General features: G+C 39.9%; 1 protein-coding gene across 2 annotated transcripts in view; it reads left to right on the forward strand.

Annotated features, from left to right (window-relative positions):
- Positions 1–27,059, forward strand: part of VAV3 (vav guanine nucleotide exchange factor 3) — a gene marked incomplete at its 5' end in the record, with an annotated part of 388,846 nt that overhangs the window by 80,224 nt on the left and 281,563 nt on the right. For both annotated transcript variants that reach the window (XM_082646938.1, XM_082646939.1), the window contains one exon: positions 3,701–3,817. In XM_082646938.1, the coding sequence (XP_082503064.1) occupies positions 3,701–3,817 (117 nt within the window). The remainder of the gene's footprint in view (positions 1–3,700; positions 3,818–27,059) is intronic.

The following is a 27,059-nucleotide window of genomic DNA, read 5'->3' on the forward strand; positions in this document are numbered from 1 at the left end:
GGAAAAAGAGAAAGTTCAACGTAAGGAAAACAAAGCAAAAGTCTGATGGTAGGTGGGCAGACAGGTTGACAGGTCCAGCTCTGTCCAGGGCTTCTGTGATGGCATTAGGGCCCACTCCCTCCATCCCTCAACTCTGTTCCTGTACTAGCACAGAGCCATTAAGGGAAGTGTGATCCTAGTGTTATTAGCCAATTTTGGGAAAGCTATGAAAATTTTCAACTGTGATTAATAGAGAAGCTTGTCTTACTCATTTTTAGCATTTCCAGTGTCTGGAACATTGTAGGCATTCAAAACCTGTTGACTGAAAAAATACATAAATAAAGGGGTGACCAAACTTGATGATTGCCTGGAAATGCGAGAGCATACCAGTGATGTTCTTCAAATCCAGTAAATATTTGTGGAATTAAATAGAATTGAATTAGTTAAGGGGCGAATAAGGTTAAGATTGGTTCCAGAAGTGAAGGAAAGTTCTGTTTTTAAATCATCTCTTGTATGCATACAGTAATGACAACATTTCTTTCTTTTTTTTTACTTTCAGCAATGATACTTTTTTGAATTAATGATCAAAGCACTTGAATGGAGGTCTACTGTAGTTTTTCCTATACAGGGAAAAATTTGAGTTTGGTGTGAAATCTTCAGAGGGTAGCATGTGCAATTATGCTTTGTTCCTTGGTGAGCTATGAGTTGGGCACTTAATTATGTAAAAAATATTGCAAGAGAGATGTTGCATAATCCCCAAGAGAGTAATTATTGTCTATCTTGGCAGAATGCAAGGCTTTTAATCTGTAAATAAGCAATTCTATGTGAAAGAGCTACATGTAGAGTGGTTCCGTGTTGTAAAGGTCTCTTATGAATTTTTTAAAATGAAAGCAGTAACTGTATGTGCAGTTTGGCTGCTGCCTTTGTACTTCAAAGGGTTTATGATGCTTCCCCTGTGGTTTTAACCCCTCCTGAAATACTTAAGCCTCAAGAAGGATTCCTGTAAAGGGTAAAACTATGTCTGCGTTAAGGCCATGAAAAATCTGAATTTTTCCAAAGTGGAAGAAGTAAAATGTGCTTTCTGCAAATTAAAAAACAAAAGATGGAAAACAGAACAACAAAATAAAATATTGACAGTGCTTTAAAAAAAAAAAAAGGCAAAGATGCAATAATTAGCTAATAGATCTCTCACTTATTGGAGGTTAATAATTTTATTTTTACGTGTGCCATTGCAACTACTATTTCCAAAATTCACTTTCAGGATATGTGTGTACTATGCGTAGGTGGATCTGCATTTTAGATACTGAAAGTAAATTCTGTTGGTTGTCTAAGTTGTGATAGCGTCTGCCTTCCCCCTTGTCCCTGTTAGTATCGATGAGCTGAGCATGTTCTTCAAGGTCAGTTTCTCTGCTTGAGCATCAGACTCTTCTCCTTTGCCACTCAAGGACTTCCTTTGGGCGACTGTCCCTCTCCCTTGCGTGACCATCTTTCCCCTCTATCAAGTTATTCCTGTCACAATAGAAACATGTTGTAACAGCTTCCATTGTTAAAAAGCCCTTCCTTGACCTCTTTCTCTCTGACTACCTCCTCAATCCTCTGTTCCCTTTTGCAGCAAAACTCCTAAGAATCTATATTCTATCTTTACTTTCTCTCTTCCCATTGTCTCTTGAAGCTGCTCTGCTCAGCCTTTCCCCACCCCCACCCTCCACATGGAACCTGCTTTTGTCAAGGTGCACCCATAACCTTCACACAGCCAGATTCCCAGGACAGCACCTGGTCAAAATCTTATTTGAGTAGCAGCAGCAGCTGACACAGCTTATCACCCCTTCTTCCTAGAAACACCTTCTTTACTTGGCTTCAGGAAAAACATGTTCACCTGGTTGTTCTCCTTCCTTACTGGTTCCTCTTTCTCTGCCCCTTTGTGGGCTCCTCCTTTTTTCCTGATCTAAGATGACCTGGCCCCAGGTCCCCTCCTCCCCTCTTCTTTCTCCCAAAGTCATCTCAGATAACATCATCGTTAAAAATGTTTTGTATACTCTAAAGACTCTCAGATTTAAGTCTGGAGTACACACCTGTGTCCTGAACTCCAGACTTGTATATCCAGCTGTCTGCTGCCCTGTGTCCCATTGGATGACTAATAGGCATCTCAAATTTAAGAGTCAAAATTGAACACCTGGACTTCCCATGGCTGTCTCTCACCCAGATTATTGTAATAGCTTCCTGTCTGGTATTACTGTCTCTAGTCTTGCTCCAGCCCCTTTTGATCTATATTCAAAAAATAAAACAAAACAACAACAACAACAACGAAAAGGAAGCTCTGAAGAAAGAGTAGTAGGAACTGTTGCAGTCCAGAAGGAGATGGAACTGTAGCTGGGCTGGGAGTTAGAATAGAAAAGGGAAAAGAGAGAGGCTTATTGGCTAGAGGAACGACAAAGTTCAAGCATAGAGGCAGGAATGAACACGGACTAACGAGCACCAACAAGGAGAACAGCCTGACTGCAATGGTGGGGCACGTTATAGAGGGCCTTAAAAGCTCAGCTAAAAGTTTGTACTTGCTATGTCTGTGCATATTTTGTATATGTGAGAGGGACCTGTTTACAAACCTGCACTTGAAACTCTAGGACTGTGCTGTCCAGTATAACAGCAACTAGCCACGTATGGCTATGGAACACTTGAAATGGGGCTAGTCTGAATTGAGATATGCTGTTAAGTGTAAAATGTATACTAGATTTCAAAGATTTAGTACTAAAACTAATTTCATTTAAATGTTTTATGTTGATCATTTGTTGAAATAGTAGTATTTTTAATACAGAGTTAAGTATTATTAGAAAAAAAATAAGCTGCAAGGATATCTTGTATAGCACACAGAATACAGCCAGTATTTTTTTAACTTTAAATGGAGTATAATCTATAAAAATTTTGAATCACTGTGTTGTACACCTGAAACTTTATTGACGTATAGTTTTAAATCAACTATACCTCAATAAAATTTTTTTTAAAGAAAGAAAAACAAAACTTTTAAAATATCAGACTCTGTCCCAAGGCCTCCAATGACTTCCCATCTCATTTAGAGTAAAAGCCTGTCCAACAGGGTCCTTCATCATCTGACCTCATTGCCTTTCCAGCTCACTTCCTGCCTTGCTCCTTGTCATCCACTCTGCTCTACCCACATTGGCCCCTTCCTCAGACGTAACCTCAGAAACTTCTGCCTCAGGTCCTTGGCATGGGTTGCTACTTTAGTCTGAATACTCTGTCCTGTAATTCTGCATGGTTGGTTCTTTACCACCTTCAAATCTCTTCTGCTTATCTGTCCCCTTCTCACTGACACCTTCTCTAACCATCTCGCTGAAGCTCCCCACACCTCACCCAGCACTCCTGATCCCTCCTCCTGGTTTTATTTTTCTCTATTGCACTTATCACCATATGAAAATAAAAATATTTACTTTTTTGTTTTTGTTGCTGAGTTTGTTCTTGTCTGTCTCCTTTTATTAGGATGTAAGTATCCTGAGGGCAGACTTCCGTCTGCCTTGTTCACAGCTGTGTCACTGGTGCCTGGGAGAGAGTGGGTAATTATTTAAGTACTGATGAAGGAGTAATTGAAAACAACCTGAAAAGTGGATGGATTCTTCGTTGGCATTTCCCCAGCATTCTGGGCATGACAGAGGATAGGTAGCATTCAGAATGATTCACTATATACTAATAGCTGTTTCCCATTCCTCAGTTTCTCTGTTTGAAGAACATAAGGACATTCCTCACGGCCTGTTGCGAGACGTTTGGAATGAGAAAGAGTGAACTCTTTGAGGCGTTTGACTTGTTTGATGTCCGTGACTTTGGAAAGGTAATTACATTTTATTTTTCATGTATTTTTAAACTCAAGAACATTTTATCAAATAACTGTTGTTTCTTATCTTGAAGTAGGACATGTGACTGAAGTGGTATCTGCATTATGTAGTTAAATTTTACATGTAGGTGGCTTAGCCAAAAAAATAATACCAACAACTGTCCAAATGAGATTAGAATTATTATTTTTTTAATTAAAGCAGTATAAGGGGAATTTTTTTATCCAGAGGTAACTTTTCCTGTTGGTTATCTCGGAGGACAGGACTACTATTTCCCATCTTTTAGATAGTTCGTTGGGCTGTCATGACTGAGGACCAGTATTCTTTCCCTCCAGTCTTCTCCAAACCTGAAAGGCCTCTAATTTTTGGAAGTTGAGAATGTTCTGTTGCCTGTTTTGGCATTTGGGTAGGTGACTTGCAGAACACATGAAATCGCTGAAATGTTTGAGATTGTTGAGTAACTCCTATTGCTTGGATTTCAGCAGATATATGTTAGATTGTTAGATTTCAATGATATTTGTCACATGTAAATTGGTTTTAATGTTTGCTCTTATTACTTATATGTACACCAAGCACTGGTGTATAATAGGTGACTTCCTTTCAAAAGAATCAAAAGTAAAAGGATAGAAATCAAGCTTTTAAAAGTTACATTCATTTATTTTGAAGTGATTGGGCATAAAGTTAAACTTCTTGTGTCTGAGAAGCCATAAAAGAGTCAGGCAGTTAGGTAACCCCTGATGTCATAATTGCATTATGAAAATAAGCAGGGAAAAACCTAAAAGATCTTGAGAAGTTTGCTCTTACTCTGATAATTCAGGTGCTAGTATCTCATCAAAAGGCTGTTTGAGAGTGACACTTCATTTGATTTTTAAGATGTAATATTTTTTATTATACATCTTTATTGGAGTATAATTGCTTCACAATGCTGTGTTAGTTTCTGTTATATAACAAAGTAAATCAGCCATATGCATACGTATATCCCCATATCCCCTCCCTCTTGAGCCTCCCTCCCACCCACCCTATCCCACCCCTCTAAGTGTAATATTTTTATTATAAAATAAAAAGCAAGCAATGGATTAGTTTGCTTGGCAATGGGAATAAATAGCACAAACTTGAAACAGAAATGTAAAAAATTTGATGCTGACATGCAGCAAGTATGGGGAAGCCAACCTACCCAGGGAGAAAGAAGGCGTGGGTTCGCTCTTGGTCACTTCGTGATCTGGACTTCAGCAGTCTTCTCCATCATCAGACCACCTTCCTGCTTAGAAGTCTGTACAAAAGGAAATGGGTATAAAGATATGGTTTTTAGGATTCCTCTTTCTCTGGCCAGCTGTGATTTAGTTGTCTTGAGGTCCAAAAAAGTGATGGAGGATAACATATGGTGATAGTTACAAGGAACTGAAAACCAAGCCTCCTTGTAAAGAAGTGGTGGCACATTTGTCTATGGCCATGAAGTGAAGCCATGAAGACAAAGAGCAATCAGAGAGAATCCCAGGTGAAGTGGACAGTCCTCTAAGCTGTTGGCCCAGAAAAATGCCTTAAAAGCTTATAAAGATATCTTTTGCTGTTCTTTGACCTTTCCTCCTAGTTTTTAAAAAAAATCTTCTTTGATTTTCCTTTATTTCCTCCGTCTCTTTTGGGGAAATGAAAAAATGAAAAGTCTTGACTTTTTAAAGCTTTTCAAAAAGTTCTTCATTTTTTTTTTGTTCGAATTCGCACAAAATGGTATTAAGACTGTGAAGTCATAAAAATTGTTTAGAAATGCATGGCTTTGTTTTAGTGGAATAACATTGCATGCTAGCTTCCTGCAGTGGAAGCTTTGTAGGAGAGTTGAGGTTATAGAAAGTTGAATATAAAGGAATTAACCGTATGCTTCTCATGGGTAATCATAGTTCTGGCTTCTTAAAATATTTTGGCAGTGGTAGGTCTGAAACAGAATTAAACCTGGGATTGCGGATAGAACTTGATCCTATATTTATCACTTTAAAATTACATACATTTTTGCTACTGCCAAGATTGGTGCAGCTATCTCTTCCGAACTGTATTTGACCTAAATGAACAACTGAAAATTAAAGAATTTAAGGGGCTGTTCCATAATTTACCAGTATTATTGCTACTAAACATAATCTCTAAGCCAAACCACCAATGCCACCACTTATTGAACCCTTTTGATGTAGCAGATATCTTTTCAATCTTCAAATATATTTTTTAATCCTTATAACAACCCTACAAGGTGTACGTACCAGTATTATTTTCCTCCTTGTACAGATAAGCAAACCTGTGTCTGAAATCCACATATCTAGTAGAGATTGGAACAGTGGTTTGACCCCAGATTTGACTGGTTCTCCACTGCTGCACAACAGAGCAAACATTCCCATAGCCAGTACCCTGGACCAGCATGGGCCTAAGTGCTTTGCAAGTATTGACTCAATTCTTTTATCAGTCCTACCATGTAGGTTCTAGTATTGTCCCCATTTACAAATCCTAGATTGTAAGTGATGGATCTTGGACAATTCATGCAGTTTAACTTTTTTTTTTTTTTTTTTGCGGTACGCGGGCCTCTCACTGTTGTGGCCTCTCCCGTTGCGGAGCACAGGCTCCGGACCCGTGAGCTCAGCGGCCATGGCTCATGGGCCCAGCCGCTCCGCGGCATGTGGGATCTTCCCGGACCGGGGCACGAACCCGTGTCCCCTGCATCGGCAGGCGGACTCTCAACCACTGCGCCACCAGGGAAGCCCCAGTTTAACATTTTTAAGTTAAAAAAAATGAGTAGGTTGCTAATTTAGAGACTAAGTAATTTCTGGGATTGTGAATATCAATTTTAGCAGGATGTAGACAGGTTAGTTTGTTTCTCTCTGTTCCTTGAGGCGTAATTAAATTTTTTCAATTAATTTAAAATGAAAAATATCTCTGCTCCCTGTCTGCCTTAATTCATACAAATAGTAAATCTAGGATCCATGTATACTTGGTACCGTTTCACCTAGGAATATATTAATTGCAATAACAGTATCTAATGTTTTTTTTAGCATTTTGAAGCTTGGAGAGTGTTTCAGATCACTGACCTCATTTGATTCTCATAATAGTCTTGTGAAGGAAGGAAGCAAGTGTTCCCAGTTTTCAGATGAGGAAACTGGGAGGTGGGGAGGTTAAATGGTGACTTCAAGTTCTCCTTGCTTGGGGACGGAGCAGAATCTGGCGCTCAGGGCTTCTGACTTCCCAGCCCTCTGCTTTTCTTGTCCGCTGCCTATGTTTTGGACCTCACTCCTGTGTGGATGCTTGCTCAGGGAAAAGGATGAACTCACAGGAGAAACACCAAAGGAACATATGAAATTAAAAAGCACAAGTGATCTGTCACTTGGAATCTAATTATACTTTATCTTTAGAAAGAGAGGAAAGATTTAGGATACTGCATGAGTTATATTTAGGATACTGCGTGTGTTAACACGAATGAATGATAATTTTCCTTTTCACTAATGAGATAATGAAGAGCACACATCTTGGGTGCTCTAAAAGGGCTTATGATAACTTTGCCTTTCAGTGTTAACTTTAATTTCTAGTATTGAGCTCTTTACCCACTGAAAATAGGGTATTGATTTTAATTCAAACTCATATGGCAACAAAAATTAGAATAGTTCTGAACACTTTCTGTACTTTGGTTAAAAATCACGCAAGGATGGAGAATGAGTTTAGTAACTTGAACTCATTCAGGAGTCAGCAGAGAGAGGCCTTGAGGTTAAGTCTGACTCTCAGGATTGTTAAATACAGTTGGCCCCCTTGAACAGTGGGGGTTTGAGCTGTGTGGGTCCACTTACAGCAGATATTTTTTCAATAAATACTACACGATCCGTGGTTGGTTGACTCTGCAGATGCAGAACTGTGAATACTGAGGAACCTTATATATGGAGGGCCGACTAAATTATACACGGATTTTTGACTGTGGGGAGGATCTGTGCCCCCAACACCTTCCCGCCCTCTGTTGTTGAAGGGTCAACTATGCTGAATAAGGTTCCCGCCAGAGGTGGAGTCCTGGCCTCAGCCTGCTGAGTCTTCTCCCTGCTCTGAGGTGGGAGGAGCTTAGGTGCCCTTTTAAGAGCCTTTACCGCCTCTCTCTGCCTTTGGGTTTATGTTTTTGTGTGATGCTGAAAAATCGTTACTTTCTTACTTTTCAAAAAGATGGATCCTTTTCTGGCTTTCTAGTAACAACAAGAACAAAAAGTAAAATCTTATTAGTTGACCTCTCTGCTTGAGAAATGTAATTAAAAAAAAATCCTTTCCCCCCAGGAATGTTAGAAATTATTAATTACTTTTTACGTTGCAACAAGATCTGTAAATTTGCGCACTTTCATGCTGCATATAAAGGATTTTCCGTTCCTCTGTTCAGATTGTCATTTTCTGATTAACACTTTTGTTGTTTGGAAACATTTCCTGCTGAGCTGTCTGTTGGCACACTTACAGTGCAGAAACACATGGGATTTTTCTTTAATGAGAACATTTCTAGTGAGTAACAGAAATCAGGCTGCTGCTGCTGTGCAGATGAGCGATGAAGTCAGTTCCTTCCCCTGGCAGCTCTAGGTGGATATAAGGGCCTACTTCCCGCTACCCACAGATGTCACGTCTGTTGTTTCAAGTGTTGTAAAGCACCTGACAAGTGTAAGGTGATATGTTTTCTTGAATCAAAGAGAATCACAACTGGCTGAAGGTAGTTCCAGCTGGTATTAGTAGCGGTAGGGTAGTTTCTATGTGTTCAGGTTCAGGACAAGCACTGTCTAAAGGAATTCAGAGCATTGGCTAAGGTGTGGCTCAAGGATTCAGGTAAGAACATTAATTGAGAAGGTGGTGTCGTGTTTTGGCTAAGAATAAGAACATGGTTTCTGAGTTGGATTGCAGTTTGCACTCCTTATGGCATGTGATCTTGCGCAAGCTACTTAATCTCTTTGAGCTTCAGTTTCCTCATCTATAAATTGAGGTTAGGTGAGAAATGAAATGATGTATGTAAAGTGCTTAAAAAGAGTATCCAGGTCCAAAGTGTGTAGTACTTGGTAAATATTAGTTGTTCTCACTCTTATTGTTACTATTATTACAACTATAATTACTGGTGTTAATGGGCTTCCGGTTCAGTGGTAAACATAGGAGTTGAATTTTGAATTGAATGCAAGAACTAATGATATTGGAGGAGCAAGCTTGGGAAATAAACTTTGTTCTTTCTACTGTGCTACAGCGTTAATCTATTTTATCCTGCATAGCTGTCTTTCTCCCTCCTGTGACATTGGATCTCCTTTGAGAAAGCACCCTTTTCCCTTTTCCCTTTGCCAATCATGTAATTTGGGTGGTTCTTTTTTCTTTTTTTTTTTTTTGCAGTACACGGGCCTCTCACTGTTGTGGCCTGTCCCGTCGCGGAGCACAGGCTCCGGACGCGCAGGCCCAGTGGCCATGGCCCACGGGCCCAGCTGCTCTGCGGCATGTGGGATCCTCCCGGACCGGGGCACGAACCCACGTCCCCTGCATCGGCAGGCGGACTCTCAACGACTGTGCCACCAGGGAAGCCCAGTTTGGGTGGTTTAATCAATTATAATATCCCATCCCCTTGGACATAGTGATGAGTTCGGGGATGGGGCAGGTCACTCAGGACCTGTATGATGGTTTAAGACATTGGCAGGGCCAGTTTTGTTTTTGCTCTCCACCTGCCATGGAACTGTGTGGATACGAGCCTTGGAGGGGCTAGGGCCATCTGGGAACCACATGTAGTTTCAAAACAGACCCAGTTCAGTGAGAGCAGAGCTGAGAAGGATCCTAGTGGTATCATGTGAGGCTGGACTCATGCTCTGCCCAAAGCCAAATACATGTATCTGTGGATTTTTCTGTGACATGAACCAAGACAGTCTTCCTTTTCTTCTTCCTCAGGCCAGTTTTCCTTACTTTTTCCAACCAGTAGTGAGAGAAATCTAAGTGAGTCACCTGGTTTTGTCCATCACATGATTTCAGTTGTGTAGATAGGTTAACCTTTCTTCTGTTACCAACGTTCCACACAACTTGGAAACCATTCTGTAGTGTCTCCATCTTCTGTCATATACAGAAGAGGAGATACGCAGAGTCATAGAACATCTCTGTTTTGCAGCATGTAAATAATTACATAGAAGGGCCATCGAGCTTCGTGGTAAATGCTTTCTCTTCCTTACCTTTGACCCAAGGAGTATCATAGATACTCTTCAGATTTGGAAGAGGCTCTGAGTCATCAGGCATCCTTCCCATGTTTGTCTGTGCTCTACAGGGTCAAGAAAATGGGCATGCATGCCTCTGCAGATGAGAACTCACTTCTTCCTGAGGCCCCCAGCTGAGTATATATATTTGGACCCTACGGAATGATTTGAAGATTGCCTTAAAACTTCAGGGTAAAAAGACTTAAAGAGGCTGCTAAATCCTTCACCTGGAAATGAATAGGGCTTCCTTTCTTCTTCAATTTCTGTCTCATCTGTAATGCCTTATCATGTCTTATGAGAGTATTTGCTCGGGATGTGTCCTTTATGTGTTTCCACTTTTTCACCCTTCCCAGCCTGAATTGTACACCTCAGGGTACATGTAGAAAGAAGGGTACAAGGACCACTTCCTGCTCAGTGTGTACTAATACCCCAGGCCAGCTCCTCAGCACTTATACCTGGATGACTGGGTAATCTCCATATCCTCATTCCCCGCTTCCAGTCCTATGTGTATATTGGGAAGTGCACCCTCCAAAGTGCATTTCGTTGCATCCCAACACAGTGAAACTAGATACTTGAACATCTGTAATGATTTCCTACTACCTGTATATCTCTTGGCAATCTACCTGGGCTTTCCTGGTTATAAGAAAACCCTCCCAACCAAAGGCTCCTGAGCTTTTCTTGGGCATGGGTGGCCTCAGGGACCTCACCGTGGCATGGTTTGAAAGATCCTTATTGGCTACTGCATGAACGTTGATCAACAATTAGAAACATTTTTTCTCATATCCCTATGTACCCAGCATGAATCATTTGGTATTTTTTTTATAATTATTTGTTTGATCTCCTACTCTTTTTAGAAGTTTGACATTTCTCTCTGAAAATATTTCCCATCCTAAATTATTCAGGAGTCTCTGGGGCTTTTGCGGTCATTTGGGCCCTAATCAGTCTTGCTTTGAAGCACCATGAGAAGCTCGACCTCCAGTCGATGGCCCACTAGCCTGGTGCTAGTGAAGACGGGCCCTGCTTGGTGGTGCCTTTGACAGCTCTGATACTGGCGTGCCCCGTTTAGCCCCACACTACCCAAGCCTGCTTCCCGCCTTCCCCACAGCATTTTAGCCTCAGCATTGAGCCTGGCCAGGCCAAATTTCTCTAGCTGTGTAGCGAATTCTGTCTAGGAGCTCCTGATATCCTTTCCTGCCAGTGATCTAGGGTCAGGGCCTCCTTAGGCAGCCCCCACAGGGGTACCAACTTTCATTCTCAGAGCAGCATTCGGGATCTCTGGTCTTTCGTCCAAGGCGGCCCTGGACTTGCCCTGCAAATCAGCCAACTTTCAGCCTCCAGCAGACAGCCTAGCAGGGATACTGTGAAGAGTCAACCTCTGTCCACCCACAAAGGCCTCCTTTACTTTCCCTCCCTGAGCAGTAGGTGGCTTGCCTATATTTACATAACTAAGGGAGAGCTCTCCATGGATTCCTTCCTGAACAAAGAAAGCTTGTGCCAGGGCCTCATTTGTGTCTATTTAAGCTGAGACCCAGGAAACAGCTTCTAGCCTTCCCTAATGTGTATGTCTAGTTGGCTGTTAAGACAATTTCTGTGTCATTAGCAGTATTCTTCTCCTTTGCTTTTGGAGAGCTGACTTTTTAAGCAATCTCTACATCGATTTCACTCTCTTTGATAGTATATTTCACAGGGGTCCTTAATACTAGGCAGATTTCCCCACTCTTACCACGTTAAGAAGCTGAGCCATGCAAGGCTCATTCTTTACACCTTAGTGATTATTCAGGCTCATTTTTTGGTCTGCTTTCTAACTGCTTTTGAGACAGTTCAAAAAAAATGTCACTGTTCTCTAATTTTAATACAGTTGAAAACTTCTAGAACAGCATTTCCTAAGCAACCCCATTGTCCTGAGAAATGTTAATAGTCTGGGGAAAATATTCTTGTTCAGATAAGTTTGGTAAACACTGCACGTTACATCCTCCCTCTACCTATGGGATATAGCATGATGAAGGCACTGAAAAGTCCTAAAGTGAGGAAAACAGTTAAACTTTTAATTAATCTAGGATTTCTCAAATGTGTATGTGAGTAGCAATTTAGATATCCCATGATCACATCAAACTCCCTGTGTATAAAACTGGACTACTTTTTTTTTTCCTCTTCAAACCCATTTCTATTTGGGTAAAGCTGTTCCTTTGTTCACTCTACCAGAAAGTAAACAGTTAAGGCCCCCATCACAAGGGTTATTGAAATGTCTCCCAAATCTGACTTCAGGTTTGAATCACTCCAAACTCATTTTCGGAGTAATATTGCAAAAATGCAAAGCTGATCGTGTTGCTCAGATGTTTAAAACTTGATAGTGGATCTCTGTTGCTTATAACAGAATAAAATCCAAACCCTTTTCAAGCCACACAAGGTTATTCATGATCGGGCTCCTTGTCTTGCTTTCCTAGCTCCATCACCCTCCTTGTTTCAGTCCCACCAAATTATCTATGTTGTCGTCATTCTCCAGATTAATATTTATTAATACTGTTTTCTTTGCCTGGATGCCCCTTCCTCTCCCTATCCCTCACCCCCTCATCTCCAGTGACTTAAAGATCACATACACACACACCACTTTATCCAGAGCTTGGGCTTTAGTTGGTTCTTGGATGTACTGAACCCTCCTGGGCTGACTCTGCTGACTTGTTCCTGCCCATTCCCTTCGTTCTAGCTGGACCTTTGTCCTCCTTCCGTGTCCTACAGATGTGTGGCCTTGGCACATTAAACAGGCTCTCTTCCTCCGCTCCTGAGACTTTGATCTCAGGTTTCACCTTCACCCGGGTTTCGCCTTCCCTGCCCATAGCTCCCTATGTGGGAGCAAGGCTGCTCAGCTTCTCAGAGCCTCCATGTTTTGATCTGTATGATGGCCCCAATGACGATCCCTACCTCACAGGATTGTAGTGAGGAGTGTGGATCACATCCTATGGTAAAGCAGTTGCCACAATGTCTGGCAGAGGCTCAGTCAGTGGTAACTTCTCCTGAGCAATTCACCCATCGTTTCCTTCATTCTGCAAATGGTTGCATGCTTCCTCTGCTGGGCATGTGCCTAAGACAGGAGGGAAGGGGGCAGGGCACAACCACTAAAAGAATGCCACAGTCACTGAGGACACAACAAAAACTGGTTAGAACCTACTCAGCCCAAGGTGGCGGAGGATGGAGCCTCATTATACACTCATTGTAATACATTAGCTACATGACACACCCGCAGGTGCCAAGATATTTCCAAGGCTGCCCATAAAAGGCCAAAAACTGGGTGGTAGCCCAATTCCTGGAAATCCCTGCCCTTTCCCCAAAATAGTGGCAATAATCCTCCCACGCATTAGCCTGTGAAATTACCCAGCCCATAAAAATTGCCACACCTCAGGGCCCTCGCCTCCTGAGACAGACCGCATCCTGCCTATGGAATGTGTATCTCTGCTTTCACTTTACTGTGGCTCACTCATGATTTCTTTCCTGTGCGAAGCCAAGGACCCTCACTTGGTGCCTGTCCCAGGGGTTCATGTGAGACCTGGGACATGATCATCTTCTCATGCCCCGTTTTCCTGCAACCTCTTTACAAAGGGTATTAATAAATCCACTTCTTGCCTATCACTTTGTCTCTCGCCTGATTCCTCCTGTGCCGAGGCACAAAGAACCTGAGCTTCCTTAAGTCCTGAGACAAGCTGTGTGGTTTTGAAACAGGAGGGAAGGGGGCAGGGCACAACCTTTAAAAGAATGACATAGTCATAGGACATGACAAAAACTGGTTGGAACCAACTAGGTCTAAGATGGTGGAAGATTCGATTTCCAGTGGACCTTGAGCCTCCTCATATGCTCATTGTAATACATTAGCATCTAAATGACACACCCACCAGTGCCATGACATATCTGAAGCCAACCAAAAGGCATAAAAGTGGGCGGTGACCCAATTCCTGGAAATCTCCGCCCCTTCCCCAAATAGTTGGAATAATCCTTCCACTGATTAGCTTATGAAATTACCCAGCCCATAAAAACTAACCACACCATATTTTGGGGCCTCTCACCTTCTGAGATGGCCCACACTCTGTCTGTGGAGTGTGTTTCTCCCAAGGCCGTTCTCGCCTTTTGAGACGGACCACATTCTGTCTATGGAATGTGTATCTCTCTAAATAAATCCACTTCTTACCTATCACGTTGTCTGTCACTGAATTCTTTGAGATGTGAAGAACCTGAACTTCATTAAATCCTGAGACCAGGTGTGTGATCTCAATTAAAAGACTGTGGGTTCAAGTCCCACGGTCTGGGTTCTGGCTGGGTTCCAGTCCTGGCACATGGGTTCAAGTCCCATCTGAGTTGTGTGGTTTCAGTTTCAGTTGGAAGATTGTGGGTTTGAGTCCCAACTGAGGCGAAAATGGGTTCGAGTCCTGGCACATGGGTTCAAGTCCCATCTGAGTTGTGTGGTTTCAGTTTCAGTTGGAAGATTGTGGGTTTGAGTCCCAACTGAGGCGCACCTGGGTTTGAGTCCTGTCCTAAGTCAGAGACTGAGGGTTCGAGTCCCATCTGAAGGAGTATGGTTTCATGGCCAGTGCTGCTTAACCACTGTGGACAGGTAGTCCCCTTCCCTCAAGATGCTGTTTGAGTTCAGGAAACAAAACAAGTAAAACATAAATAAATAAGATAATTACACCCAGTGATAAGTGCCATTAAGGAAATAAACAGTAAAATGATGAACGACTGGAGGAAGTTGTTACCGCACCAAACGTCGGTCTGCTCACCTGCCTGCAATAAACCCAATCTACTGACACCTGGTTGAGGTGAAGGAAAGTGCAGTGTTTATTGCAGGGCACCAAGGGAGGAGTCCAGGCAGCTAGTCCTCAGAACACCGGGAACTCCTTGGTGGGATTCAGGAAAGCATTTTTAAAGGCAAGGTGAGGGAGGGGAGTCCCAGGGTTTGTGCACAATTCTCTGACTGGTTGATGGTAAGGTAACAGGGCCGTGTGAGAGGGGTTGACATTATCACTCATTAGGCCCCGGTAGGCTTGGGGGCTACATGCTCATGGTCATCAAGTAGTTAATGTCTTCCATTTGGTGGGGTTTTTGCATCTGTAAAACTACTCAGGAAATGTGCATCAGTTACTATTATATTATCTAAGTACTTCAGAGAGGGGCTAAAGCAGAGGATATGGGGGAGGGGTCTGTCCTGGGAAGGCCCCATAGAGTCCTGCTTGGTTACAAAAGCCACATTAGGGTGGAACGAAGAACCTCTTTGAAGTACTGGAGACCCACTGGGAGAAGGATACCAGTACTACTGCCTATTTATTCACACTGAGTTTTACATAACTTGTAAAGCACATTTTAACTAGATTCTGGTCCCACCTCTTCCAGCAGAACCCTTTGGGATGGTCCTTTAACTTGACGTTTTGTCAAATCTAAAATCCCTCCTAATTCTAAAATGCCACTTATTGGTAAATGAATATGTACACATAGTATTTCATAAAGTAATGTTTTGCTTTGATAGTTCTTAGTTGTGTAATCCTCTCTGAAAACACCTAAGCTTAAGATTTTTTTTTTTTGCTAAGGCCTACTTTATTTTCAATAATATTGACATTCCTTTAAAATTTTGAGAGTTATGAAGACTTAACTGTACATATGATTTGGAGAGATAAAGACGTTATAAAGAGATAAAAGCATGATAAAAAAATATTGCTTTGATTTTGCATCCTCTCTTTGTATTGTTATAAGAATGTTATTTCCAGAAATGGAAATCTAGTTTGAGAATTGAAACTCACCTTGTCTTTGCTGTCTCCAGGGTTCCTCCTGAAACTAAGACTGAATCTTTGGGGTAGGTTTTTTTTTTTTAAGTTCTCTCTATTAGATTCCTAATATACATGTAAATATTCACACAGGTATGGGTTAATAGATATACCAAGATAAAGTATATGTATCTACAAACATGTTGTCTGTAGTAACTTATTTAATGAACCTTATGCTTATAAGTGTATGCATAAACATAATTCATGATTTTTATTTTGCATATATTAAGTACTGTATAGCTAGACATTGCAATTTCTATCACATGATGACATACCTGAACCTCATTATACTTTTAGTTAATGTTGTTTATATGTAATTTAAGCTTTTTTTCTTTTTTAATTCAAAGTCACAAAAATTATAATCATACTCATAATTTAAGCTTTTTTGAAGAGGCTTTTAAACCAAAGTAGCAAGGTAAAGGAATAAGACTGTGTACTACTCAGCATGTATTTGGCATGCTTTCAATCCTTTTTTTTTTTTTTTTTGGCGGTACGCGGGCCTCTCACTGTTGTGGCCTCTCCCGTTGCGGAGCACAGGCTCCGGACGCGCAGGCTCAGCGGCCATGGCTCACGGGCCCAGCCGCTCCGCGGCATGTGGGATCTTCCCGGACCGGGGTACGAACCCGTGTCCCCTGCATCGGCAGGCGGACTCTCAACCACTGCGCCACCAGGGAAGCCCTTTTAATCCTTTTTAAGGAATGCCCCCACACTGCAGATTATATAAGTAATTAAATAAATTATTACAATATGACATGCTAAATGCAGTAATTGACAAAAGATGGTGTGGAGGAAGTCAAGAAAAGGGATCAGCTCATCCTCAGTGTGGTTAAGGAAGGCGCCTTAGAGTTTATCCTCATGCTTCATCTAGGCAAAAAAAATAGGGGGCACTGCTGCTGACTCTTATTTATTAGGCACTTACCAGTGCCATGTTCTTTTATTACCATTGTACTCTATCCTCACAGGAACCCTATGATGTTGGTATTTATCTCCATTTTATGGCCAAAGAAACAGGCTCAGAAATATAAGAAAAAATCATAGCTTGTAGGTGATGGAGCATGGATCTGAGTCAATGTCTAACTTCAGAGGCCACAGTCTTAATGATTTTACTGCGCTGCTTCCAAGCAGAAGTGGGGAAGCATCTTCTAGATTGAGGGGCCGTTAAGTAGGAAGATATAGAAGGGGGAATCCATCTGGAATGTTTGGGATTCTGCAGAGAGTCATCCTAGCGTGAGTTAAGATGCAACTGGGGTGAGCTGCATCTCGAGGTCCCACAGAGATTGGGGCCATGGTGGGAGGGCTCTTGAGTCTTGAAGGGTGTGCATTGATTCTGATGAAGGGCGAGTGAGTGGTTTTAGCAGAGAGACAAGAGATGACCCACTGTGCACTTGAGCCAAGCATTCCGTCAGTTGACGGGGGAGGCTGTACTGGATGGTTGTAATGGCAGCGGTTGGAAGAGCAGGTGTGAGACCCAAGCAGTGTGGTTGAAAAGTATGCAGACCTTCACTAGAGCGACAGCAAGATGGGCCAGAGTTTGAGAGCTTTGTGATGTTTAGGAAGTGATGTGACCCATGAACGGGTAAGGATAGAGAAGAGAGAACATTGACTCCTGAGCTGCTCCTGGATGACTGGAGGGGAAGTAGAGTTCACTGCAAGGGGGAAATAATGGAGCAGGTGCAGCTGTAACTTACTGTATATGTGTGGGTTTAATGCAAAAGAATTCTAATGGCATTTCTAACTAACTTTCTGTAGATATATTTTGCAACCCAGTAGGTATTTTGTCTGTCTTATTTTTCAAAGGTCTTTTTTTTTTTTTTTTTACTATATTTGACCATTCTAAATTTTCCCTGTATTTCACTTTTGATGTTTTTTTTCACTTGCTGATTATCTAGGGGAGGCTTAGTCTCTGGTAGAACACTTAAAAACCTTTTTTTTTGGCTTCATGATTTCTTTTAAAAATTGAACTTTTTTTTTTTTTTGGTAATAGCAAGCTTTCTAGGAAAAGTGTCTGCATTTCCAAGGCTGTGGCAAATACACGCTGATTAGTATTCACATTCTTATTCCTAGCTTAGCTGTTGAGCCATATCCCATCTCAGCTGTGTTCTGGGATCCTTAACCCTGTCACATTGGTTTAAAGGTCGGGTACAGTTTTTCCAAGTTACATATGGAGTTCATTGAGTCTAATTTGCTTTCAAACAAATTGTTATTGTGAGTATGACAGTTGAGAATTCCACAAGGAGAATTGGTTAACCCCAGTGCATGATATCATAATAGCCTGTACAAGCAGCAGTGATGCAAAACCCTTGGCCTTTAGTCCTCAACTATTGAGCCTGTGTATTTCTTCTCAACAGGATCCTCTAGAAAAGGAGAATGTCACTTTCCATCTTTACTTCTCGCTGTTTTTTTTTAATGGCTTATGCACATCTGTAGGAATAAAGGAGTGCTGGCATTTGCTTTCCCTGCCCAGGGAGCGGAGCGTGTGGGTGGAGCAGGATGAATGCTCTCCTCTGCACAGGGTTAGCGGAGGAAGTGCGCCTCAGGAGCATGACGGGCCCCAGAAAACAATAGGGAACAGTGCTTGGCAGTCACTGCAGCTGTGTGGAGTCCGGCCACACAAGCTTCCTCTGGATAGTTTAGTATCTGAGTCACTTGTTTTCTACCTAAAGCACCTGTATCTTTGGAGGACTGCATTGGAGAACTATTGATGGATTAGGGGACTTTCTCTGGTTTGCCTCAGTGCCCATCCTAGTGCCCTCTGTGTGTGAAAAGTCCTGCTGAATCAACATAGTGTCTGAGGACTCATAGTGTCGGGACAAGCCAGTGTGTAGAGCAGTCAAAAATCATCAGGTTAGAATGAATGAATGGCATTTAAATCTTCTGCAGTATTCCCCCTGGAACTGTGTGCGTGTGTGCACATGGTCAGTTTCATACTAAATGTGCTTTGTGACCCTAGGAAGGCTTTATCTTGCTACTTTCTTCTTACGTTTCTATGTAAAGGGTATAGGATCGTGCTTGCTGCTTCTGAGTGGGCAGGTACCTTGTAGGTAATTTCTACTCTTGAAGTTGTCTTTTTAAAGTAGCTGCCTACTTATAATTCATCTTAGACAATGATCACCTTAGAATGGTGGTATTATGATATGGGAGGATATAGTGCACCATTTTTATTGGTTTGTCTAGGTCAAGTTTTGATGATGATTGATAGCATTGGCATTGGATTGGGTAAAGTAATAAAAAGAAAAGTTGCATAGAAGGCCAGATTCAGATTAGAATTAACTCTGTCTATGAAGTTTAACATTCCTTTGCTAAATCCCTGCTGATGTTTTTCTAATAGCCTATTCAGTTTTGGGGAGGAAACAGCAGACGAATGTTTATTTATTACTGCCAGATGATGATGTACAATTTCTTAGGGAACTAGTAGTTGAAAATTTCAGAGCATTGTAGTGAAACTACTACAAAATATGATAAAAGGGAGATGATATTAATTAGCATTTGTTTTCCAAAAGATCACTAAGGGTTTTTCATGTTTGTTGTAACTTGGATTTTGGTCAGTAGACTGCCCCTAAGATTTTCATAAGAAAATAGATATTTAGGTAGATAAATAAGCAATCAAACACATATATCCTTTTTCCTATACTGTTTTGGGCCCATAGTTTTACTCCCTTGTACAGTATTTGGAAAGTTCCAAGTGAAGGCCCAGAAATTCCCTAAGAAGCAACAATTCCAGTTATAGATAATGAACTATTTAGAAAATCATCACTAATGATAAATCATAGTCTACCTACATTTTCTAGTTATTGATCCTGGAGCAGCATAGAATTAATTTATAAATATTCTGTAGGAAAATCCTTCAAATACGTGAATCTGTAGAAAAATCCTTCCAATACGTTAACATTGTTTTCATGCTCCTCTGTCTTTTCTTCTTTAAATGAAATAAGCATAATATCCTCAATTCCTTCCTTTTTGTTTATAACCTGCTCACGTTTAAGAATAATTTGAGACACCTTACCATGACAACACATATAAAACAGAGCAATTAAAGATTAAAACATTGAAAATTGAAAGAGATTAGAAGCTCTTTTGAGGAAGGGACACTGTCATCATACCGGCTAGTTTGAGGATTGCATTTATCTCTCAGCCGTCCTGAAGTCAAGGAAAAAACCCAATAAATGAAAAAAGTGAGCTTTTGAATTGGCCTTAAACCTTTGTGCCTGGTGGAATTTGGAAAAAAACAGAATAAGCCCATGAATTAAAAAAATATATATTAAGGAGATAATCATACACACAGAAATGTATCAATAGAAAGACCACTACAGTGATCACACTCATATATCCACTTTTCAAAAGTTGTTAACATTTGACCATATTTGCTTCTTCTAGTATTATTATATAAACATAATTTCCTATTTTTCCTGAACCATTTCAAAGAAAATTAGAGGTAACCATCATGCATTTGTCTCCTAAATACTTCAAGCTTTATAAAGCTATTTCCTATGTAGCCATAATAATCTTTATTGCACATAATATGAATAATACTTCCCTAATACCACTAGACCATATCTCTTATTATATCTGGACTATACTCAGATTTCAACAGTTACCCCTAAAATATCTTTTATAGCTGGGTTCTTTGAACCAGGATTGAATCAATGTATTTGGTTGTTGTCTCTTAAAGAAAAATGTTTTCTTCAGTTTTATCCATATTTTGTTTTGTGTTTAATTTTCTGATAACCTACCAAAGGTGATGATCATTTCTGATGGGTTTTTATTGGACTAAAACTACTGTTCTTTTTTTGATTTAGAGTCAGGCTTGAGTTTTCTGTAATAATCTAGGGCATTTTTAAAAGCCTTGGCTGCATTCAGTAAAGGAGGGGCTCAGTAAATGTTTTCGTTAGAATCAAATAACTTAAGTCCAATAATGGTAAACAACTTGCAAGTATTTTAGGACTGCTATTATGTACCAAGCTCTGAAACAACCATCCGGCATTATTCAATATATTTTTATATAGAGTTTCAGTACAGTGAATATACTGTTGTAGACAAATAGATTGATTGGTAAAACATGTTCTTTTGTCAGGAAACTCAAGAATCCTTGAGAGAGTCATGGGCACTTGAGTTCTAAGATTTTTATCTGGCTCAAAAAATATTATCTAGAAAGGATTTAAGCCATTCTGACCTTGTCGAAAATGTCAGTGCTCTGATACAGCCCTGTGTGAAAGAATCCTATAATTTCAAGAACATTTAGAGAGTTGGATGTCATATTCCTACCCATGGGATTTTATTTCCATGGAGAGTTGACCCAAATATTATTACGTATGGCTCACAATTCCAGGAAATTCTGATAGAGAGGTTTCACTGTTTTTATTTTTCCTTGCCTGGTATTATATTTAAATTTTTCTTAGATTTTGGTTTTAAGGAATATATTAAAATTTCAAAAGCAATAATTTTGAGGACTAGATTAGAGGAGAATAGAATAGTTCTTAGGAAGAACTTATATGTCAGTGGTACCATATGTCAATCTCAAAATAAAGGTCATGTTTTAGTCTTATCCCCTTAGTAGCAAAGAAATGGAAACAAGGGGATTTTCTTATAACTGGGTGGATTTCCCCCCTTTAATTTAAATTTTATTGTTGTTATATTAAGAGTGAGTTACTACATGGACAAGAATTACCAAAATTTAAGTCATAAAATTTTGGACTTCCTTGGTTATCCGGTGGTTAACACTCCATGCTTCCACTGCAGGGGGCATGGGTTCAATCCCTGGTTGGGGAAGTTCCACATGCTGTGCGGTGTAGCCAAAACCAACCAACCAAAAACAAAACCAAAACCAAACAAACAAAAAGTCATAAAATTTTATAAGCATATCTTCTTCATTATAGGGCCAGTGTGCTTGTAGTTTATTCAGGATAACCCTTTGTCTTCCTGTGTTATTACACATCATTTGTTAAATACATAAAACCTATTCCTACTTTGAGTCTTGTCAATGATATAATGTAATAGCTATATCCTTTTCTTTTCCATGAAAAATTTCCCATGTAATCCATACAATCTTATTTGACATTCTTTCTGTCTCTAGTACCAGCTGATCTAAAAGGAATCTGGAAAGCATTCTTCATTCTGCCTTTAGGAAGTGCAGTACAGTGTTTGGTAAACACTTTTTCTGAGATGAGAATCAGGCACAGTCAGTCAGTAATTTCCCCCCTTTCCTTCTGCATTCATTTTGAATAATTCATGAAAAAAGATTTTAGTTTTGTTGCAGAAAAAAAAAAAAATACCACAATGCCCAGATGTGCCAAAAAAAAAAAAAAAACACCCCACAAAATACCCGCAAGAAGCTTTACAGCAATGAAACAGCAGTTGAAAAAGTACTGAAATATAAACTCTTCTACACTTGATATCTTCCTGTTCCTAAACCTTCACTATTCATTATGATGGAAAATATGTTACTAACTTTTAAAAGATTCAACAAAATCCCTAGTTTAGGGATTATTATTTAGGATTTCTAATAAGAATAGTAAATCAATAGGGATGATGCTAATTTATTATTACATGTCAAAGGAGATACGCTTTTTTGGGGATGTGTGAGAAAAGAATAAAAGTAACACATTAGCAATTTAATAATAACAAGGCAATCTTTACCTTCGTATATAGCTTCTCCTTAGTGCATATATTTATATCAGTGAAATACAAATTTGATCTAAGTGAATATAGGCATATAGGGTGATTAAAATACGAAGGCAAGCAGGATTTCAGCAATGATATCAGCTAATTAACAAAGAAAACCAATTTATCTACTTTGTACAGTTTCTGAGAAGATTAAAACAGATAATGTTGTATGTAAGGTCTTTACTATAATGCCTGACATGTGAATGTGTGCTAGAAAAATGTTACTGATGAAATATATGTTTAAACATAATTAATTGGACAGAGGCCATTCTTTTTGTATATTTACATATTGTTCCTCTATCCTAAAATGAAACCTTTCTTTTTTTTCCCACATTCACATAATTTTTATTATAGTATATTGTTATAATTCTTCTATTTTATTATGACTTATTTTTTTCTTTCTTTTTTAAAAAAATAATTTATTTTTTGCTGCGTTGTGTCTTCGTTGCTGCACATGGGCTTTCTTTAGTTGCGGCGAGCAGGGGCTACTCTTCGTAGTGGTGCACGGGCTTCTCATTGAGGTGGCTTCTCTTGTTGCGGAGCACGGGCTCTAGGCGTGTGGCCTCAGTAGTTGTGGCACGCCGGCTCAGTAGTTGTGGCTCATGGGCTTAGTTGCTCTGCGGCATGTAGGATCTTCCCAGACCAGGGCTCGAACCCATGCCCCCTGCATTGGCAGGTGGATTCTTAACCACTGTGCTACCAGGGAAGTCCCCAGGTGCCTTCTTAAAAACCGTTACAACCCAAGCTTCACCTTCAAAACAAACATGTTATGGCCAACACGAATCCCTGGCAGAGGCCTTCCAATACCCCTTCTGCAGGTTCAACTCATTAGGTTCAAAATATAGATGATTTTTTTTTTTAGTTTTTTTTAAAATTGAAGTATAGTTAATTAAAGATGTTGTGTTAGTTTCAAGTGTACAGCAAAGTGATTCAGTTACACACACACATATATATATGCTTATTTAAAAATTAGCAGCAGCAGCTACCTTTTTTTTTGGAAGATTTTTAATCACAGTTTCAATTTCATTACTTGTGATTGGTCTGTTCATATTTTGTTTCTTCCTGGTTCAGTCTTGGAAGGTTATACCTTTCTAAGAATTTGTCCATTTCTTCCAGATTGTCCATTTTATTGGCATAGAGTTGCTTGTAGTAGTCTCTTAGGATGCTTTACATTTCTGCAGTGTCTGTTGCAACTTCTCCTTTTTCATTTCTAATTTTATTGATTTGAGTCCTCTCCCTATTTTTCTTGTTGAGTCTGGCTAAAGGTTTATCAATATTGTTTATCTTCTCAAAGAACCAGCTTTTAGTGTTATTGACCTTTGCTATTGTTTTCTCTGTTTCTACTTCATTTATTTCTGCTCTGATCTTTATGATTTCTTTCCTTCTACTAACTTTGGGTTTTGTTTGTTCTTCTTTCTCTAGTTCCTTTAGGTGTAAGGTTAGATTGTTTATTTGAGATTTTTCTTGTTTCTTGAGGTAGGCTTGTATTGCTATAAATTTCCCTCTTAGAGAAACCTCTCTTTCCACTACAGTTTGTATTTGCATCAATTTGAGATCAAAGTTATACATTTAACTTCTCTGAGGAACCAAATACGTGAGTGATGAAAACATAAAATGCATAAAACGTTTACTACTGATTGCTCAGTAATAACCAGTAGCCATAATTCATAACCCATCTTGAACTATATTATATGTAGCCTGAACCATATGAAATTGCTAATATTTGACAAAAATTGCAGTTTGTGTGGTTTAACATAATATTTTGGCTCTAGATGGCTTATGAAGAAAAGATGATTGTTTTAAAATGAGGGCTGTCAGTGTAGACGATGTTCATATCGTCTTTGTATAGTTCATATTTTCTACATGCCTTTTTTTGGGGGAGTGTAAAACTAGAACCAAATGAGTATATGTTGTAGCAAGTGTGGTTTTCCTTTAACATAGAGGGGAACTTGGAAACAGTAACAGTATTGCTTCTCTTTGTGTAATAGAAAAATAAAATCTTGGAGTTAGTCAGGAGACCTGGGTTTGGTGTAATAAAGAGTTGTCCAGTTCTGTCTCTTATGATTGTTTGCCTTCTCATTTGTTACATTATTTCTTGGCTAGTCAACAAAAATTTAGTGTTGATTCTTTATTTGGAAATCCAAATTATCATAAATTGGGCTTGCTTTTAAGAAGCTGTGTGTATTAATTAACATAAGGTCTGTATTCATCTCCCTGATTCTTTGTGAAATTTTATTGCTCTTTTGATAAATGAATATACATTTGTAATTACTGCTTAATATTATGTCTGCCTTACCAGATTTTAATTCCCTCAAGAATAATGATTTGTAGAGTCAAAGATAGGGAGTTAAGTTTTCTTCTAAGCTTTTCTTTTCTGGAAAAGAAAAAATATTCTAATATAGGAATTTAGGATAAGAACTGTGGAAAACATTTTTTGCTGTTCTCCATGTTCATCAGTGGTAACACCCAAAGTAGTCCATATCTGGCATTCTTTTTAACAGCACATATTTTGCAAGTATCAAAATATTACTCTGCTTCAAAGGGTGGTATTGAAACAAACCCTGAAAATCAATAAAGAATATGTTATAGGTCTTTGAAATCTTATGCAAATATATCAAAATCACATGCAGATGAATTGATAGCTTTCTGTTCCATGTAATTGTGTCACAGTCTTTGAGCAGATCTATTAAGAGCAAATCTAATGATGATTTATTATTTTTTGAAGATAAACATCATGGTTGCAGGGGAAGGTAATGACATAAGTTTATAGATGTTCCCTGTACTTAATTCTATTTCCCTTGATCAAGTGGAGAATTTGAAAGTGATAGTTTTTCCCTATTAAGCATTTAAAAATCATCTAGGCTAATCTTGTTCAGATTATTGAATATTTTAGTTTAGTAGTCTTGTCGCTTTAGCATGTGATTTTAGAAAGATAATTCTCAGACTGTTTGTTGATTACCAAAACATGGGGAAGAATTCGTGGCCATTCTTATAGTTGATTACAAGGTTTTCTGTGTCTGTCATCTCGCTCCTTAGCTGCTCCACCTGGTATCATCAGTGTCACCTGTGAGCTTGCTGTGAGTGTGCTCGGGATCAGCTGATGCTCCAGAAGATGCTCTAGGCTCTTCTTCCATTGGTCCCTAGGTGCCTCGGTGGTTCCTGTCAGGAAAGGCTGAGGGATACCACCAGTGAAGCCTTGGAGGCCCAGCTGGGCCATTGGAATCCCTCACGGCAGCAGAGCCACACTGTATTATTGTGGGCAGAAGTGGAAGGATACTGCCGTTCTCAGTGCTCTCCACTTTTCCCCTCTCTTGTAGTCTGTGCCCACTCTGGGATCAGCAGATGTCCCTACAGTAGAGATGAAGGAACAAGTGAGCACGTTATGCTATTGTGGGACCTCCTCCCTCTGTGTGTGGGAGACCTGCTCTTGAGTCCTCTTTTTTTTTCTTTCTGGTTATATTGTCATTAGGATGAATTATTTTTCTTTAGGTTCCTCAGCAGTTAGATTTATGGTGAGTCACCTACCAGTCATAACAAGGAAGTCAGGCATGGTTGAAACACAAAGATTTGGTGTAGGTTCTAGCAATAACACAATCCCTGCTCCTGCTTTTAAGGAATTTACTGTATAAATGGAGTTTTAAAATACTGTGGATTTCATGAAAAGCCTTCTTTGTGACAGACACTGTCATGCTATTCACCAAACCTGTTTCTTCTTTTGGGCACATAGCTATATGGCATTTCCCAGCCTCCGTGGCAGTTCAGTGTGGCCATGTGACTGCATGTATGTGGGTAGAAGTAATATTTATCATCTCGAGGCCTGGCCCGTAAAATCTTTCTAACTGCCATCCTCCATGTGTGTTTGCTTTTTCCCATCTACCAACTGAATATAGAGGTCCCTGAGGCCTTAGAGGATGGGGAACCCACAGAATGTATGGATACAGGGTCCCTGAATCATTATGTAGGGGAAGGCTGCCTGCTGACCAGGAACACTCGGATTATTATGTGAACAAAAATAAGCTTTCAGCATGTTAAAACACTGAAATTTGGGGGTTTGTTTGTTACAGAAGTTAGTGTTACACTTTCACATCATTTTCCAGTAGTTCTCAACCTTTTTCACTCTCACACACCTGAGAGATGAGGCACTTACATCCATATTCATGATCCTCTATGGCAGGGAGAAGGTGTTTTCAAGATGGGCAGAGAAGTCACTATAATCACATGTTGCAGAAAAATTGCAGAGAAATGCCGTTAGATTTAGCAGCAACTAGACCACTGTTAGGACAGTTGCAGTTGGCTGGGGGTGGCAGAAGACCCAGTTGCAGGAGGATGAAAAGTGAGTGGTAGATGAGCTCGTGGAGACAGTGAGTGAATATATTGACTGGAATAGATTCCAGCAAGATAACCATAGGATTGTAAAATTCATGGAAAACAAGAGTATTGTTTATTGTTGAAGCCATTTGTGGAAAGAGCCAAAGGCGAGGATCTTCACTGACATGATGGTAGGTAACCATACATCTGTGTTTGCCCAGGGTGAACTTGGTTTATGCCTTTAACCCAGCGTCATTAATACTGCCTTCATT

Source organism: Grampus griseus (assembly GCF_964374135.1).
Source record: "Grampus griseus genome assembly, chromosome: 1".
NCBI classification, from domain to species: domain Eukaryota; kingdom Metazoa; phylum Chordata; class Mammalia; order Artiodactyla; family Delphinidae; genus Grampus; species Grampus griseus.